General features: G+C 40.4%; 1 protein-coding gene across 1 annotated transcript; it reads left to right on the forward strand.

The window, feature by feature from the left end:
• Positions 1 to 5,992: 5,992 nt before the first annotated feature.
• On the forward strand, positions 5,993 to 8,635 carry LOC126394998 (E3 ubiquitin-protein ligase NEURL3-like). Its single transcript, XM_050052168.1, is given in 4 exon segments — positions 5,993 to 6,101; positions 7,495 to 8,007; positions 8,158 to 8,316; positions 8,432 to 8,635. Coding segments are annotated over 4 exon segments (966 nt in total). The 3' UTR covers positions 8,617 to 8,635.
• The last annotated feature ends 7,644 nt before the right edge of the window (positions 8,636 to 16,279 follow it).

The raw sequence follows: 16,279 nt of genomic DNA on the forward strand, positions 1-16,279 counted from the left end.
GAGCTGCCCTCTAAGGTTCATGATAGACATTTATGCATGTCCAAAATTCTGTCCTGTCAAAAGCTGGTCAGTATTGTAACACAAATCTGATCAGCTGAGATACAAAACTGAAGCAGGTTGTTCAGTTAAGGATTTATGACCTGTGCTGTAAAGTGTGAAATAAAGGAGTCAACTAGAAACTATGTGATTTACTGGAAATGTTCATCTTGTCACCGATGGATGAAAGGCTTTTCAAGTAATTCAAGTTGGGACATACTGTATGTGTGAGTCACACCTGCAAGATAAATGTTTGTGCTCTCGACTGGCCAGTGGAGGATCACTTATTGTAACTTGTCTATTGTTCAATGAACAAATCGTTTTATTGAAAACAGTATTAAAGTAGGATTTAGTGGCATCTAACAGTGAGGCTGCAGAACTACAACTTTTCCTTTGTGCCAGGTGTGTAGTCGAACTACTGTGGCCGATGCAAAAATGCACATGGCCCTGTCTAGAGCCAGTGCTTGATTTGTCTGTTCTGGGCTACTGTAGACTGATGAAAACATGGTTATGAATATTATATTCTGCCAGATGTTTCTAAAAATTGCACACTAAACCTTTAACATATGTAATTTATGTTTGCATGAATGGGACACCCTCACCTGTTTCTCTAAAGTGAAAGCACCTGTCTGCTACTTTCATTATTACGTTTTATTATTTGATTGTCTGTCATAGTTGTCATTTGTCAGTCAGAATCAGGTTTTATTGATGCAGTAAAGGACGGGATTAATGAGCATCCTGTGAAAATATAGAGAAAACATTGGCAATGTGACTATAATGTGACCTCGAGGATCAAGATATGGTGTTATGGTGTTATAAAATGGTTCCTTATCATGAGGTGCATGCAAAAGACCCCACCACCTCTCCTACATAGGAGCGACACACACACAGTTGGTGGTGGTTTTACCTCTTTACCTTTATCTTTGTTTTGTCTTTGTAGTCGTGCATCATTTTGTGGTTTTGTGTCTCTTTGTGCTAATTTTGTGCCTGTTTTTTGGTTGTTATGTGTCTCTTTGTGGTTGTTTCCCCCTTTTCGTAGTTATCTTGTGAGTCTTTGCATCTCCTTTGCAGAAAACATTGGCAATGTGACAATAACGTGACCTCAGGGATCAACATACTTTGTTATGGTGTTAAGAAATGACTCTTTATTGTGAGGTTGTTGTGTCAAATGATGTCACTTATTCCCAACAGCAGCTTATTCACAGTTTCTGCACAATTCTGCAGCACATCTTATTGTTACTACACTATATTCACGTAGATGCAAAACTTCCCACCTTCTTGTTGTTGTCATTGTTTGTGACAGTTACGTAATCCATAGAAAGAATTCCCTGTATGACAACATGGCTCCTGCATCAAGATTCTTAACTATGTTTTTGTTCCTTTCACATAACGTACAAGTATATCAGAGATGTATTTAGGCCCGAGACCATTTAGTGCTTTATAGACAAGTAACAAGATTTTAAGGAGAAAGCCTTGAGTGGGACCATAGATTGCTTTATTGCACAGAGCAAATTAGCAGTGAAGTTGACCTACCACTGAAAGAAAGGAGAAAAATACCTGTCAGTAGACAGACATGAATGTTACCTGTCTTATTTTTTCTTATTTCTATTGTTTTATGGAATGGTAAGAGTGATAACACACGTTATAGGCGCTATTGTGCACCAATAAAATACAGGTGTGCCTTGAGATTTTGGCTTGCTCTTTGGTGTGCCTTGGGCATAAAAAGTTTGAAACCTACTAGTAATCCATCCATGGCTATTTTTATTTCTTCTTTCTGTCTTCTCCGAATTTTGACCCAGTCAGCTGACTGAAGGCGCTCACTCTTTCACTTGCACCAATCAGATTTTGTCACAATCCTCCTCCCGAGGCGAATGAAAAAGGAATCTGAAATGCAAACACAGGCTGGCGTTGTCCTATATATCTTTTAAAGGTGACCCTCATGGTTTGTAGAATATACATTCCAGCAGCATATAAAGTCACAAACAACAGCAGATCAAACCAATAACAATAAAGTGTTGACATGAGCTGCCCTCTAAGGTTCATGATAGACATTTATGCATGTCCAAAATTCTGTCCTGTCAAAAGCTGGTCAGTATTGTAACACAAATCTGATCAGCTGAGATACAAAACTGAAGCAGGTTGTTCAGTTAAGGATTTATGACCTGTGCTGTAAAGTGTGAAATAAAGGAGTCAACTAGAAACTATGTGATTTACTGGAAATGTTCATCTTGTCACCGATGGATGAAAGGCTTTTCAAGTAATTCAAGTTGGGACATACTGTATGTGTGAGTCACACCTGCAAGATAAATGTTTGTGCTCTCGACTGGCCAGTGGAGGATCACTTATTGTAACTTGTCTATTGTTCAATGAACAAATCGTTTTATTGAAAACAGTATTAAAGTAGGATTTAGTGGCATCTAACAGTGAGGCTGCAGAACTACAACTTTTCCTTTGTGCCAGGTGTGTAGTCGAACTACTGTGGCCGATGCAAAAATGCACATGGCCCTGTCTAGAGCCAGTGCTTGATTTGTCTGTTCTGGGCTACTGTAGACTGATGAAAACATGGTTATGAATATTATATTCTGCCAGATGTTTCTAAAAATTGCACACTAAACCTTTAACATATGTAATTTATGTTTGCATGAATGGGACACCCTCACCTGTTTCTCTAAAGTGAAAGCACCTGTCTGCTACTTTCATTATTACGTTTTATTATTTGATTGTCTGTCATAGTTGTCATTTGTCAGTCAGAATCAGGTTTTATTGATGCAGTAAAGGACGGGATTAATGAGCATCCTGTGAAAATATAGAGAAAACATTGGCAATGTGACTATAATGTGACCTCGAGGATCAAGATATGGTGTTATGGTGTTATAAAATGGTTCCTTATCATGAGGTGCATGCAAAAGACCCCACCACCTCTCCTACATAGGAGTGAGACACACACAGTTGGTGGTGGTTTTACCTCTTTACCTTTATCTTTGTTTTGTCTTTGTAGTCGTGCATCATTTTGTGGTTTTGTGTCTCTTTGTGCTAATTCTGTGCCTGTTTTTTGGTTGTTATGTGTCTCTTTGTGGTTGTTCCCCCTTTTTGTAGTTACCTTGTGAGTCTTTGCATCTCCTTTGCAGAAAACATTGGCAATGTGACAATAACGTGACCTCAGGGATCAACATACTTCGTTATGGTGTTAAGAAATGACTCTTTATTATAAGGTTGTTGTGTCAAATGATGTCACTTATTCCCAACAGCAGCTTGTTGTGTCAAATGATGTCACTTATTCCCAACAGCAGCTTATTCACAGTTTCTGCACAATTCTGCAACACAGCTTATTGTTACTACACTATATTCACGTAGATGCAAAACTTCCCACCTTCTTGTTGTTGTCATTGTTTGTGACAGTTACGTAATCCATAGAAAGAATTCCCTGTATGACAACATGGCTCCTGCATCGAGATTCTTAACTATGTTTTTGTTCCTTTCACAGTTATTGGATCAGAGACGTCACACAGGTGCAGTTTATCCTGCCTCGGTCCTCTGACCTTCCACCCTCATGTTGTGGGGGACATGGTCCGCCTCAGCTAGGGGTGTCGCCTCACAAGTTACTTGCAGAACAGACAACAATGTGTAAATATAAATAATCATAACTCGTGCCATAGAGACATCAAATATGGGGTCCCCCAAGGCTCAATTTTGGGGCCTTTGCTCTTTATTATATATATAAATGATTTCATAAATTGCTCACCTATATTATACAAAGTAATCTTTGCGGACAACACAAATTTGTTTCTTTCCCATAAAAATTTACATGAACTGCGAAAATGATTAAATAATGAATTGTTAAAAGTTGATTCTTGGTTCTGTTGCAATAAGTTATCGCTTAATATCACGAAAACAAATTATATTTTGTTCAGCTCCAATAAAAACATACCTTCCAATCATCTCAATATTGAGATAAGGGGGAAAGAAATAAAAAGAGTATACACCACAAAATTCCTGGGGGTCCTCACTGATGAGTCTCTTAGTTTCAAACAGCACATACAGTATTTAGTAACAAAATTATCTAAATATGTTGGTTTATTTTATAAAATTAGACACTACCTGCCAGTATCTACTCTTCTTAGTATGAGTGAGGGTCCAAAGGACAGAGGGATGTCGTATGCTGTAAAGCCCTGTGAGGCAAATTGTGATTTGTGATATTGGGCTTTATAAATAAAATTGATTGATTGATTGATTGAGTATCTATCGAACTCTATTTGAACCCCATATCAATTATTGTAATGCTATTTGGTGTAACACGTTCCCCAACCATCTTAAAAACCTTGGAACCTTGCAAAAGAAAATCATAAGAGCCATGTCTTGGCCCAGGTTTGATGCCCCTTCATGCCCTCTGTTCCAGCGCTATGGTCTTATTAGACTTGCAGAGTTGAACTACCATCAAAACGCTTGTCTAATGTATGAAGTGGCACACAAAAGAAATCAAAGGCTGTGTGAGCTTGTCCCTGTCTGCTGGCCCCTACATGCTCACATTACCAGAAACAAACATCTAATTATTGGAAAAAACAGAAGACTTAAACGTACTAGTCTGAGTGCTGTTTGTAGGGGCCCGTGCATATGGAATGAGCTAGAGGAAAGCACAAAAATGTTACTATTCTCCTCCTTTAAGAGAACTGTAAGGGAGTATCCCCTACATTCCTACATCACTTGACACTTAATGATGTGGTCCCGTCGGGGCCCTAGATCTGTTTTTGAATTTGGCCGCAGTACACAAACAAGAGGCCTGACAGGGTTAAAGTTCATGACTGAATATGGATATTTACTGGCTTGTGATTCGCTTTATTCGTTGTATGTCTATGGATGTTGAATATGTTGTCTTGTGCATGTTACTTGTCCCCTGTGTATTCTAGTCATCTGTAGCTCTGCAGCTGCCTGGTTCACTATGTCACACCTAATTGCCATTTGTAATCAGGCTCCCTCCTAAAAGCTTAAATAGCTTCTTCGGGAGACCTGATTCATGCACACCTTGATGAAGTCCTGAAGACCTAAGTGTATTTATTTTGTGTGTGTGAATAAAACCATTCATTCATTCATTCAAAAAAAAAAAAAAAAAAGAAGGACTGGGGCGGCTGAATTTAAGAACGGCCTGATGTTCGGCAGCCGCCCGGTGAAGATCCAGGAGAGGATTCATCTGAGAGTGGAGAAAGATTCATTCAACTGGCACGGAGCTCTGCGTGTGGGCTTCAGCACTGTGCCGCCCTCAGACAGATCTCTGCCTCATTATTACTTGTTTACAATTACAGCTGTAATATCAACATAAACGTTATCATTGCAGCAAATGATTAACAGAGCTGGTTAGAAAAAAACAAAATACATGTACAGGCGTGCAAGTGTTTGTAGTTTGACCTTGAGGATCAAATATGGCTGATGGTGCGAGACAAGAGCACCATCAGCACCAAATGTTTTACAGCACACTTATTCACATTTTTTACTTTTTTTTCATCAAGAACTGAAAGAGTTTCATGTCTCAGCAGTTCATCTGTTATCTGCTGATCTGCTGCATGTAGGTTAAAGGACCCTGATGTTGGATCTCACCTTTAGTTTGACATATGTAAATTGTTTGCAGATTTAATCTTCCTGATAGGACTGAAAAAAATCATCTACAAACACAGGCGTTGTCTTTTCTTCAGAAAATGACCCTCATGAGTACTGCTGAACAACAGCATGTCAAACCAGTAACAGGTTTTGACTTACGCCATTATCTAGGTTAGATAGACATCTGTTCACGTTTCATTCACTGGACTGGGTACTGGGTTCATTTCCTGAATGTTGTATAAGCTTTATTTTCTTGTTCATTATTGGTCTATTTTAACCAAAACCCTCCCTCCGTTTACTCTCTCCTGTGATGCAGGAGAAGACGTTTGTGTTTTAAGTCGCACGTGCACCATGTTATAAAAGCTTCATGACAATTCAACCAAGACACAAACGTGAGCACATCATCTCTCAAGACACAAAGAAAACTACTGTCTGACTCTTCAAGATGGTGAAGGAGAGTGGCAACGGGAGCTCTGGTGAGATATTTATTCTTGGTCTTCAGCCTGTACAGAGAACTTGATATGAATAAGATCCTCTGTTAATCACAGTTTGTCAAGTTATATTTAGATAGACAAAGTTATTTTTATTCTAATACTGAAAATAAGATGATAGTATTTTTTTTTGTAATTTTACATTTTATTGACACAAATTTAGGTGAAAAATTATTTCTGAGCTGTAAATATTGACAAAAAAGATCACGTTATGGCAAAAATTATTTAGTATAAACGTAGCTCTTTTCAGTTTAAAAAAATGTATATATGAATAAGGGAAACATCCCTATTTTCCTGTTTATTTCCCAAGTGCTACTAAAAGCCACCATCTGTTCATTCAGAAAGTGATTATTATTGTTAAAAATCTGACTAAGTGAGAAACAAAACAGAGGCGAGCCACGTCTTTTCTTATCAGTTACAAATGCTATTATTATTATTATTGCATCATACTTGAAATAAACATCTCAATCAATCAATCAATCAATCAATCAATCAATCAATCAATCAATCAATCAATCAATCAATCAATGCTGTAAAACAGGTGATAAGCAAATGAAGAGGGAGCCTTGAAATAAATAAGAGCACTTAGGGATTTATGACCTGTGCTGTAAAGTGTGAAATAAAGGAGTCAACTAGAAACAATATGATTTACTGGAAATGTTCATCTTGTCACCGATGGATGAAAGGCTTTTCAAGTAATTCAAGTTGGGACATACTGTATGTGTGAGTCACACCTGCAAGATAAATCTTTGTGCTCTCGACTGGCCAGTGGAGGATCACTTATTGTAACTTGTCACACCTGCACTTGCTATCACAACTGGCTCGTAGGTTATCATTTACTGCAACTCGTCCTTTGACAACTTAATTTACGTTATGATTGGAGACAGTATTTACTTTATTTTTTTATGAATGGCACACCTTTACCTGTTCCTCCAAAGTGAAAGCACATGTGCGCTACTTTCATTATTAGGCTACTTGTCATAAAATCTCTGCCAGAATCAACTTCATTGCTGTAGTAAAGTTAATGATTAACTGACTGTTGAATATAGAGAAAACATTGGCAATGTGATCATAATATAACCTCAGGGATCAAGATACAGTCTTATGGTGTTAAGAAATGACTCTTTTTTATGAGGATGTTTTATGAAATGATGTAGGCTCCTCACAATTTCTGTACAATTTCACAGCACAGTTTATTGTTACTACACTTCAGTCACGTAGATCCAAAACTTCCCAGCTTGTTGTTGTTGTTGTTGTTGTTGTTGTAGCTGTCTGTCACGTGCACACATTGCTGTGCAGATGTAATCTACCTGCTTGGGTACAAAAATAATTTACTGTTGCCAAAAAGATTCTTAACTGTGTTTTTGTCCTTTCACAGTTATTGGATCAGAGACGTCACACAGGTGCGGCCTGTCCTGCCTCGGTCCTCTGACCTTCCACCCTCATGCTGTGGGAGACCTGATCCGCCTCAGCCAGGGGTGTCGCCTCGCAGAGAGGTCTGGGGCTGCATTTAAGAATGGCCTGGTGTTCAGCAGCCGCCCGGTGAAGATCCAGGAGAGGATTCGTCTGAGGGTGGAGAAAGATTCATTCAACTGGCACGGAGCTCTGCGTGTGGGCTTCACCACTGTGCCGCCCTCAGCCAGATCTCTGCCTCTGCCCCTCATGGCCATCCCCAACCTCACTGACACCCAGGGGCACTGGGCCACTCCTGTGCATGAATCCCTCTGCAAAGCAGGTTCAGAGTTGGAGTTCTGGGTCTCTGCTGGGGGCAATTTATACGTCACAGGCAACAACAGCAAAGAGCACAAGCTACTAACAGGAGTGGATCTCAGCCAGCCACTGTGGGCCATGATAGACATCTACGGACAGACACGCTCCATTTTCCTCCTGGGTAAGTTTACTATGAATAGCAAATATGTTTCGTTTGTAGTACAGCCTGTTTTTCATGTGGTTATTTTTTTCACACGCACTGGCAATGCCAAGTAATTGTTTGATTGTCATATAAACATGATGTGATTAATGCTTCTACTCTTTGCGGCAGGTTCAGAGAAAAGAAATCTGTTTCGCACCAGACGGTCCTGTCCTGCACCTGAACGCCTCACCTCATCTGATGTTGACAGTCACTACAGTTTGACATCTGATGTCTCGAGCCTCTGTGGAAGCAGTGATGAATGCATCTCCTGTCTTGACATGGACGAAGGTAAGAATGAGTCCCTTCAACCAAACAATTGCAACTGATTTCAGTGTTGTGCACATTTCTAACCAGAGAGAACTTTCCTTTAATGTCAGTGTTGTGATTCCTGTTTTGATCACAGGTGAAGGCAGCGGCTGTGTGGTGTGCATGGAAAAACAGGCCAGAATCACTCTGCCTTGTGGCCACCGGTGTTTGTGTAACCAGTGCGCCTCCAGGGTCTTCCAGCAATTTGGCACTTGCCCGCTGTGCAGACACAAGATCAGAGCTCCATCAGAGGAGGGGAGGTGTGTCTCAGGGCTGCTCTGAGCTCCCAGACACCAGGCAGGAATCAATTTGCACTCACTGGACAGTGAACTTTGCCTTCTTAATGTTGTAAATCTTAAATTATTTTGGTTCTGTGAAAATTATTTTTTTTATATTATTTGTTGTCAAAATATGTTTGTGAAAATAAAATATATTTTTTCACAAAACTGCATTTCAGTTGAAGGCATCGTGTGATATTTATTGTAAAAAATGTGTGTATGACTTTTGCACCTGGCATCATCTACAGTATACTCTGAATGAGACCTATTAGTAAAGTTAACAAAACAAGTGAACATTGAATAGAGATTGTTTTGTCAAGACTGAAGTGCCGAGCTCAAAATCAGAGCATGTTGTTCATGTTGCAAAGAATTATTTCTTATTTTGAAAATAAAAGAAAGAAACAATACTAGCACACGGCAGAACTCAGAAGTCTTTGCAAAGTGAAGCAAAGATCCCTGTGCAGACTACAGATAGACCACTAATGAAAATCTACACTCACTAATCATTGCTCAAGTTGCACCAGGAGCCCTAACAAAGACAAAATACTAGTTAATCAGTCATCAGAGACACTGTTCCCTGACTTAACCTAAATACAGTGTTTTATATTATTTGCTACATAAACTACACAGCATATCCTCAGAGGGTTCCTCAAATGTGAAAGTACAGCAAGCAGCCAGTTTCGTTATTACTTGTTTACAGTTATAGCTATCAAATCAAAATAAACTTTATCATAGCAGTGAAGCAAATGATTAACAAAGCTGGTTAGAATAAAACAAAATACAGGCACACAAGTGTTTGTAGTTTGACCTTAATGATTAAATACGGCTGATGGTGTGAGAAATGAGCACCATCAGCACCAAATGTTTCAGGTCACTTATTCACATTTTCACAGCTTTTTTTCCTCAAGAACTGAGAGAGCTTCACGTCTCAGTGGTTCACTCGTCTGCTGATTTGCTACATAGAGGTCAAAGGACGCTGCTGTTGGATCTCACCTTGTTTGGCATATGCAGATTGTAGTATATACAATCTAGTATCGAGTATACAGCGTTGCAGACAACAGCAGATCAAACTTGTAACAAGTTTTGACGTCAGCTACCTTTTAATTGTTGGATCTTTTGAATGGGTTCTATGAGGTTTTTATTTGTAGTGAGTGTATTACATGCAGTTGGTGTCAGTCAGCACACTCCCAGGAGTCTGACACAAAAGCTAAGCAATGTACTGCTGTGGAGGGGTCAGCAACCACACTTATATTAGCCACCTAAAAAATCAATATTGGTTTAAGTGTACGCTATATTTAGAATATTTTCATTGCTTTACCTTGCTGTTAGACAGCAATTTCCAGCGGGGAACTATGGCCATTGTATCACTCTGTTCAAAGCCAGGCTCCATTGACAGAAACAGTTATTTCAGTCAGGAACACTTTTGTCAAAGAAAACTTTATTTCCATTTGCAGTATTGTATTTGGCAGCATGGCTCTGTTCTGGGGCCCCTCTGCCTTTACTCGGGCCTACGCAGAAAGCCTCTTCCACGTGCCTACGTGGAGAGCATTAAGTGGAGAGAGCACACCTCTCCACCCTTATGCGTGCCTACGTGGACAGCCATAAGGTAGAGAGAGCACACCTGTCTGCCCTTCCACATGCAAATGAGAAAAGCCTGAGGCAGAGAGAGCAAACCTCCCTGCCCTTCCATGCGCCTACATGGAAAGCCTGAAGCAGGGAGAGCAGCAGCAAAGACCCCCCGGGAACAGAACAGAGCAGCATTAATGACAGTCAGAAATGACACTGATAAATCAGATACAGCATAAAAAGGAGGAGCTGGGGTGGAGGCAGGCTGCAAAGTGGCTTGTAGAGGAACTTACAACAGTAGGCAGGCCAAAGCAGTTTAAATAGGGCGCCCTGAATAAGATTCGCCAATTGGTTGCATAGAAAGGAATTATATTATCCATCAGCTGACTCCCGTCCATCAATCAGCCGCTCCATCAGTTGATTGGCTGTTTGAGATCCACTGATGTAGCTGGGATATGAGCTGAGCTTGACATCGTGTCCTGCCTGAACTAATGCTATTCTCATTTTTTGGCTCACTGAACACAGGAGCTACTGGTCCACTGCTGGCTCGATATGTTTTTTGTGTGTGTCATTATGTGACTTTGGCATTTAAAATGGTTAGTCTGGGTTCACCAAAGTCACACAATAACACTAACTATCTAACTGATCGAAGCAGCGGAAGACCAGCAGCTCCAAATTCGGTGAGCCAAAATTACCGTTTTTGCCAATGAAGTCCAGTAGTTTGGAAAGAGCATAGATGGGGAACTGAAGCCATCAACAGCTTTCCCATCGCAAATGGCTCTCTGACGTAAAGGTAAAGCGTTGAAAATCATTTTAGGTGGGACTTTATTTAGGTGGCTAAAACACAGTTTGCTGCTGCCCCCCATTCACAGCAGTACATTGCTTAGCTTCAGTGTCATCACTCCTGTCCATTCTCCAAAGTGGGGCCTTGCCAACAGACATCTAGGCCTACTGTAGATAGACACCACTTCTAAAAATCTGAACTACATTTTAGTGACTGCCAGGGGCGACCCTGGACTTTTGGGGGACCTCAGCAGATTTATGTAACATGTTGCAACTTCACATGACACTGAACCAACTGATGTACTGTGAATATTAGCAAAAAAAACCCAAATTGTTGTGTAACACAAGACAATAAATAACACACAATATAAAATAAGTAGTGCACAATGTAAAATAAGTAGCACAAATATGAAGTTATAAGTGAGGATTTTATCCATATGCATTGCTGTGTGGATTGTACAGAGACCTCTTTTGCACGTGAACCATATTGTAGTATTGCACAGTGTCACCTTGTGTGATGGTAATATGTGGAAAGAAGCTGTCTCTGAGCCTGTTTGTCCTGGTTGTGATGGGCCTGTAACGCCTGCCAGAGGGCAGCCAGACAAACAGGTGTGAAGCAGGATGGGTGCTTTCTCTGAAAACTATAGGCAAGTAATTTAATGCTATTTTAATCAAGTGTATGTTTTTCTTAAATTGATTATTATTACAGTGACTTTTCATAAACTAGGATTTAAAGTATATTTGTGCTAAAGATATCTTATCAGGTACTTTTAAGTATAATCATTTGTAGTGACACAGTAAATTCTCAGCTGGTTAAAACATCCACTGTGCAGGCATGTAAAGACATAACACTGACTGTTGTGATATGAAAAGAATAATACCAACGACCTCCAAATGAAATCACGGGCTGCGGTTCTGGTAAACTGTCAAAGGATAGTTTGTGAAGATACTTACCCCAGTTTGGTTTTGACTTTTGTTCTTGTGTTGCTCATTTATTTTCTTATCAAATCTAATACACCCACAAAATTTGAGTTTACCACAAAATCCTGGGATTGATTGTTTTGTAGAGGAAACTAAATTACTTACCATAATTGTTCATTTCACGCTCCTCTGAGCTTGTTGTTTTGTCACTATTTCTTGGCAAAAATCGCATGAAATGAAATCAGTTTATGTTTAAGAAGTATTTAGAAGTGAAATTTTTTCTTTTGTTATTGTCCGGTGTTGATTAAAAAAAACTTTTTAAGGGTTCCAGGGGCCCTAAGCAACTGCTTATATTGCTTAAGGGGTAAGGCCGGCTCTGCAAGGAACAAGTGGGTTTTTTTAATTGGATAGCACCACCATGTGGTCATTTATAAAGCACTTTTGGCTGTGAACTGCTTATATTGCTTAATGTGTAAGGCCAGCTCTTAAGCTTCATTTCTTGCATGTTGTACAGGCTCTATTTTCTCGTTATTCTCATTTAATGGCCTGATATTTCATATCTTTATTCACTTTTTCACTCATGCAGCTCCATAAAAGTTTAATCTGGAAGACCGTCTTCATACCCACCATATTTTATCTCTCTCTTCTTTCCTACTGTGAAAGAAGTATTTCATTGCTGGAAAGATGGTCTTCTCATAAAACTGGACTGTCTATCCAGTAGAAAGAAACAAATACTTTTGTAATTATTGCTATTTGACCAGAGAATGTGGATAAAGAGGGCCGTGGTATTTGCTTTTCTTCAAGAGGTAGAAAACCTACAAGTACCTTAATGCACTGCACTGCACCAGACCCATGAACGCTCCTGCTGGTTAGCGGCATAATGCGAGTTTGGCTGCTTTTCCCAGATATGTATAGCTGCAGCAACATTCCACTTGAAAGCTACATGTCACGCACCTACAAACCACACCCACCACCGGTACAAGGCAAACCAATCAACACAACAGTTATCTGACCCTGCTAACGCGATTTTGTAGTGAATACGTATGAGGCCGAACGTAGCAATAATCCACTTTATTCATATACTTTCTTCATTATGGGTCTACATAAAGATGTGGTTCACCTGAGCACCAAGATGTAATTCCTTGCTCTAACCCACTTCTTCTTTAATCTTACCCCATATAACTAGCTAAACACTGACTGGAAACAACATGGCGACCAGCTGGAACCAAACAGTCTCAAATATTAATTAAACAGTAACTTAAAATATGTTTCTGAAGACATTTGAGGCAAAAAAAATAAGCAAAACGGTAACATAATCTTGGTTCATATTTGATCAACACTGCTTAGTTTTACCGTTGGATCTCAGGTTTTTCAGCCTCCATTTTTACAATACAGGAAACAGTGTGGCGCCCACTTCCTGTTCACAGACTTTCACATTACCAAACAGGGCACTAAACTATGTTTCTGAAGGCAATGTAGGTGAGAAATAGTCAATACAGCAACACAATCTTGGTGTGTTTTTCATCAGCACTGCCTAGTTTAAAAATGACCTGAGAGATGAGCAGATCTGGATGCTTGTAAAACGGAGGAAAGTTTACCACAGTTCACTTAAGCCTAGTTCACATTACACGATTTTCACCCTGATTTTGCGTCGCGGAGACTATCGTAATTTTTTGAGTGTTCATACCTGGCAACGTGTGTTTCTGTCAGCGGGATTCTCGCCAACTGCATTATGCCCTGTGTGCACACCACAAGATTTCTCCACCAAGCCCTCGCAGACAGAGCCCCAGATAACACGGTGACATCACCAAACTTGGAGACAACACATCGTAAAGGCATGGATATTCTTCCTAGTGTTGAATCAGATCTAACTCCAGGGCCTGGGTCCAAACATAATGCGCTCCCCATGATCCTGTGGACACCGCCATTGTTGTTGTTGCTTGCCCGCTTGTCAGTGTTGGCAGATCTTGGGAGAGAGGAACAAGCAACCAGGGCTATGGAAACAAGCCCAAAAGAAGCGACTATCATGCCTTTAAAGAACTTATTAGACGGATATATGTAGAGAAAGGTGACGTTTAGAGAGCAAGCCCAAATAAGCAACTCCACTTTAGAAACAAGCCCAGAGTCGCGGCTAATAAGCAGACCTGGCAAGTGGCAACCCTACGGCTTGTCCTCCTCACATTTCTTCCGTTCTCCTGCGTGCTGACGTGGAACGTATCCCGCCTCTCATTGGCTGATGCTCTTTGTCAGTCGTGTCACACTTGTCCAGTTTTCTAGCATGCCAGATATCCAGTCCCAGTCACAGACAAGGGGGCGACTTGCTCGTAGGCTTGTTCACACATGAAGACTCGTCGTGGCAGACTATCTGCCGACTCACCTCTGACCCAAGGTGGCTCTCAAGATCCTCGGTGACGTCAAAGTCGCGGTGAAAATCGTGTAATGTGAATGACGTCAAAGTCGCGGTGAAAATCGTGTAATGTGAACTAGGCTTAACACACACTACCCACACTGTTATGATATATTGCTGGTGAAAAGTCTCCCTTTCACTCAATCAACTGACTGAGGGTGTTCACTGAGGGTGTTCAGTTACACCAGATTTTGTTATGATCTCTTTGAGACAATCATTTGTTGCTGCCAAAATTTAAAAGTGTTCCTTTCTCTGCTGCTTTCAGCCATCATTTCAGTGTCAATTCTATGCCACATTCAACTCAGGCCTCTATCACAACCAGTCTTTCCAGTTATTCCTTCCTCTGAGCTCATCAGAAGTTTTTCTCCATATTACATCAATCTTCAGCATTGCTTTTCACCTCTTCATCACCACCACCGCCAGTAGCTTATGGCATCACTACCCCCTCATAATAAAGGGGGTAGTGCAAAATTGGTGTCAATAGTTCACTTGTTGTCTGGTGATTCACTTTATGTAGGTCAAAGGATAGTTACACTAAACATCACCTTCTGTTTGACATAATGGAGATTGCTTTGCAGATTTAATCTTCATGTGAAAACTGAAAAAGAATCTCAAATGTAAACATAGGCATTGTCTTCTATAACCTTACCCCCATGGTTTGCAGAATATAAATTCCAGTAGCAAATTATGTCACAGCTAACAACAGCTTAAACTTGTTTGACCTCATCTACCCTTGAAGTTGCATGATAGACATCTATGCAGGTTTTAGTCCCTGGATTGGGTTGATGGGTTCATTTCCTGTAGGTTGTATAAGCCCCATTTTCTTGTTCTTCTCAATTATTGGCCTAATATTTAACACAATTTTCATTATGTAAATCATAATTCTTTTCCTTTTTATTTCAAAAAGTACTGAAAGCCCATACAAAGCATCCATGCATCCATCCCTTTTCTTTGCCTATCCATGGCACCATTGCAGTAGCTAGTCAAAAAACGGCACTTGGTCAGTTGCCTTCAGCATCTGACATAGATGCATAATGCTCCTTTTTGTCTCTGTATGAGACACACTGGACTTTCAACAAACTTCAGTGTAAACCATTTGCATCTTAATTAGATAGATGGCCAGAGCAACAGACGTAGTATAAAGAGCAAGGGGGTTGGATAGGTTCAACAAACACAGGACTTTGACTAAGGAGACTGGTGTTTGTGTCCCGTGTGAATCAAAAAGACAACACTGTATTGTTTCATCTCATGAGACTCAGATTACTAACATCAACTATGATCTTTTTTCCATCCCTAACCAAGTAGTTTTATTGCCTAAACTGCCCACCCCTTCCGCATCAAAAATACAACGCAAAAAACTGCCCCCGGTATCATTGTAGTGACACCTGGGGCCTCTGCCCCAAAATACGTGAGTACTGAGATCATGTTGCACTGGCAGCTGGCTTAGCAAAGTACTCCAGACATCCCTCTCTCCAGTAATGTTTCTCAGCTCTTCCTGAGGAATCCCAAGACATTTCCAAGCCAGATGAGATATATAATCCTTTCAGCATGTTCTTGGTCTACCCTGCGTTCTCCTACAAGTTGGGTGGAAAACCCTCAAAGAAAGACGCCCAGGATGCACCCTGATTAGATGCCTGAACCACCTCAACTGGTCCCTTTTGACACCAAGGAGCAGCATCTAACTCCTTTTAGATTTCTAAGCTCCTCACCTTATCTCTAATGGTGAGACTAGACACCCTATAGATTTTAGCCGCTTATATCCACAATCTTATTCTTTCAGTCACTACCCAAAGCACATTATTCTGTGGGTCAAAATATTGATCAGCTGGTACATCAAAAGCTTTGTCTTCTGGCTCAGCTCCCTCTTCACCATGACAGTCCACTACAACACCTGTATTACTGCAATGCTGTTCACATACACTCCATTTTACCCTCACTTGTGAACAAGACCCCATCATACTTGAACTACTTTGATAGGTGCAATAACTCA

Source organism: Epinephelus moara, chromosome 8 (assembly GCF_006386435.1).
Source record: "Epinephelus moara isolate mb chromosome 8, YSFRI_EMoa_1.0, whole genome shotgun sequence".
Taxonomy (NCBI): domain Eukaryota; kingdom Metazoa; phylum Chordata; class Actinopteri; order Perciformes; family Serranidae; genus Epinephelus; species Epinephelus moara.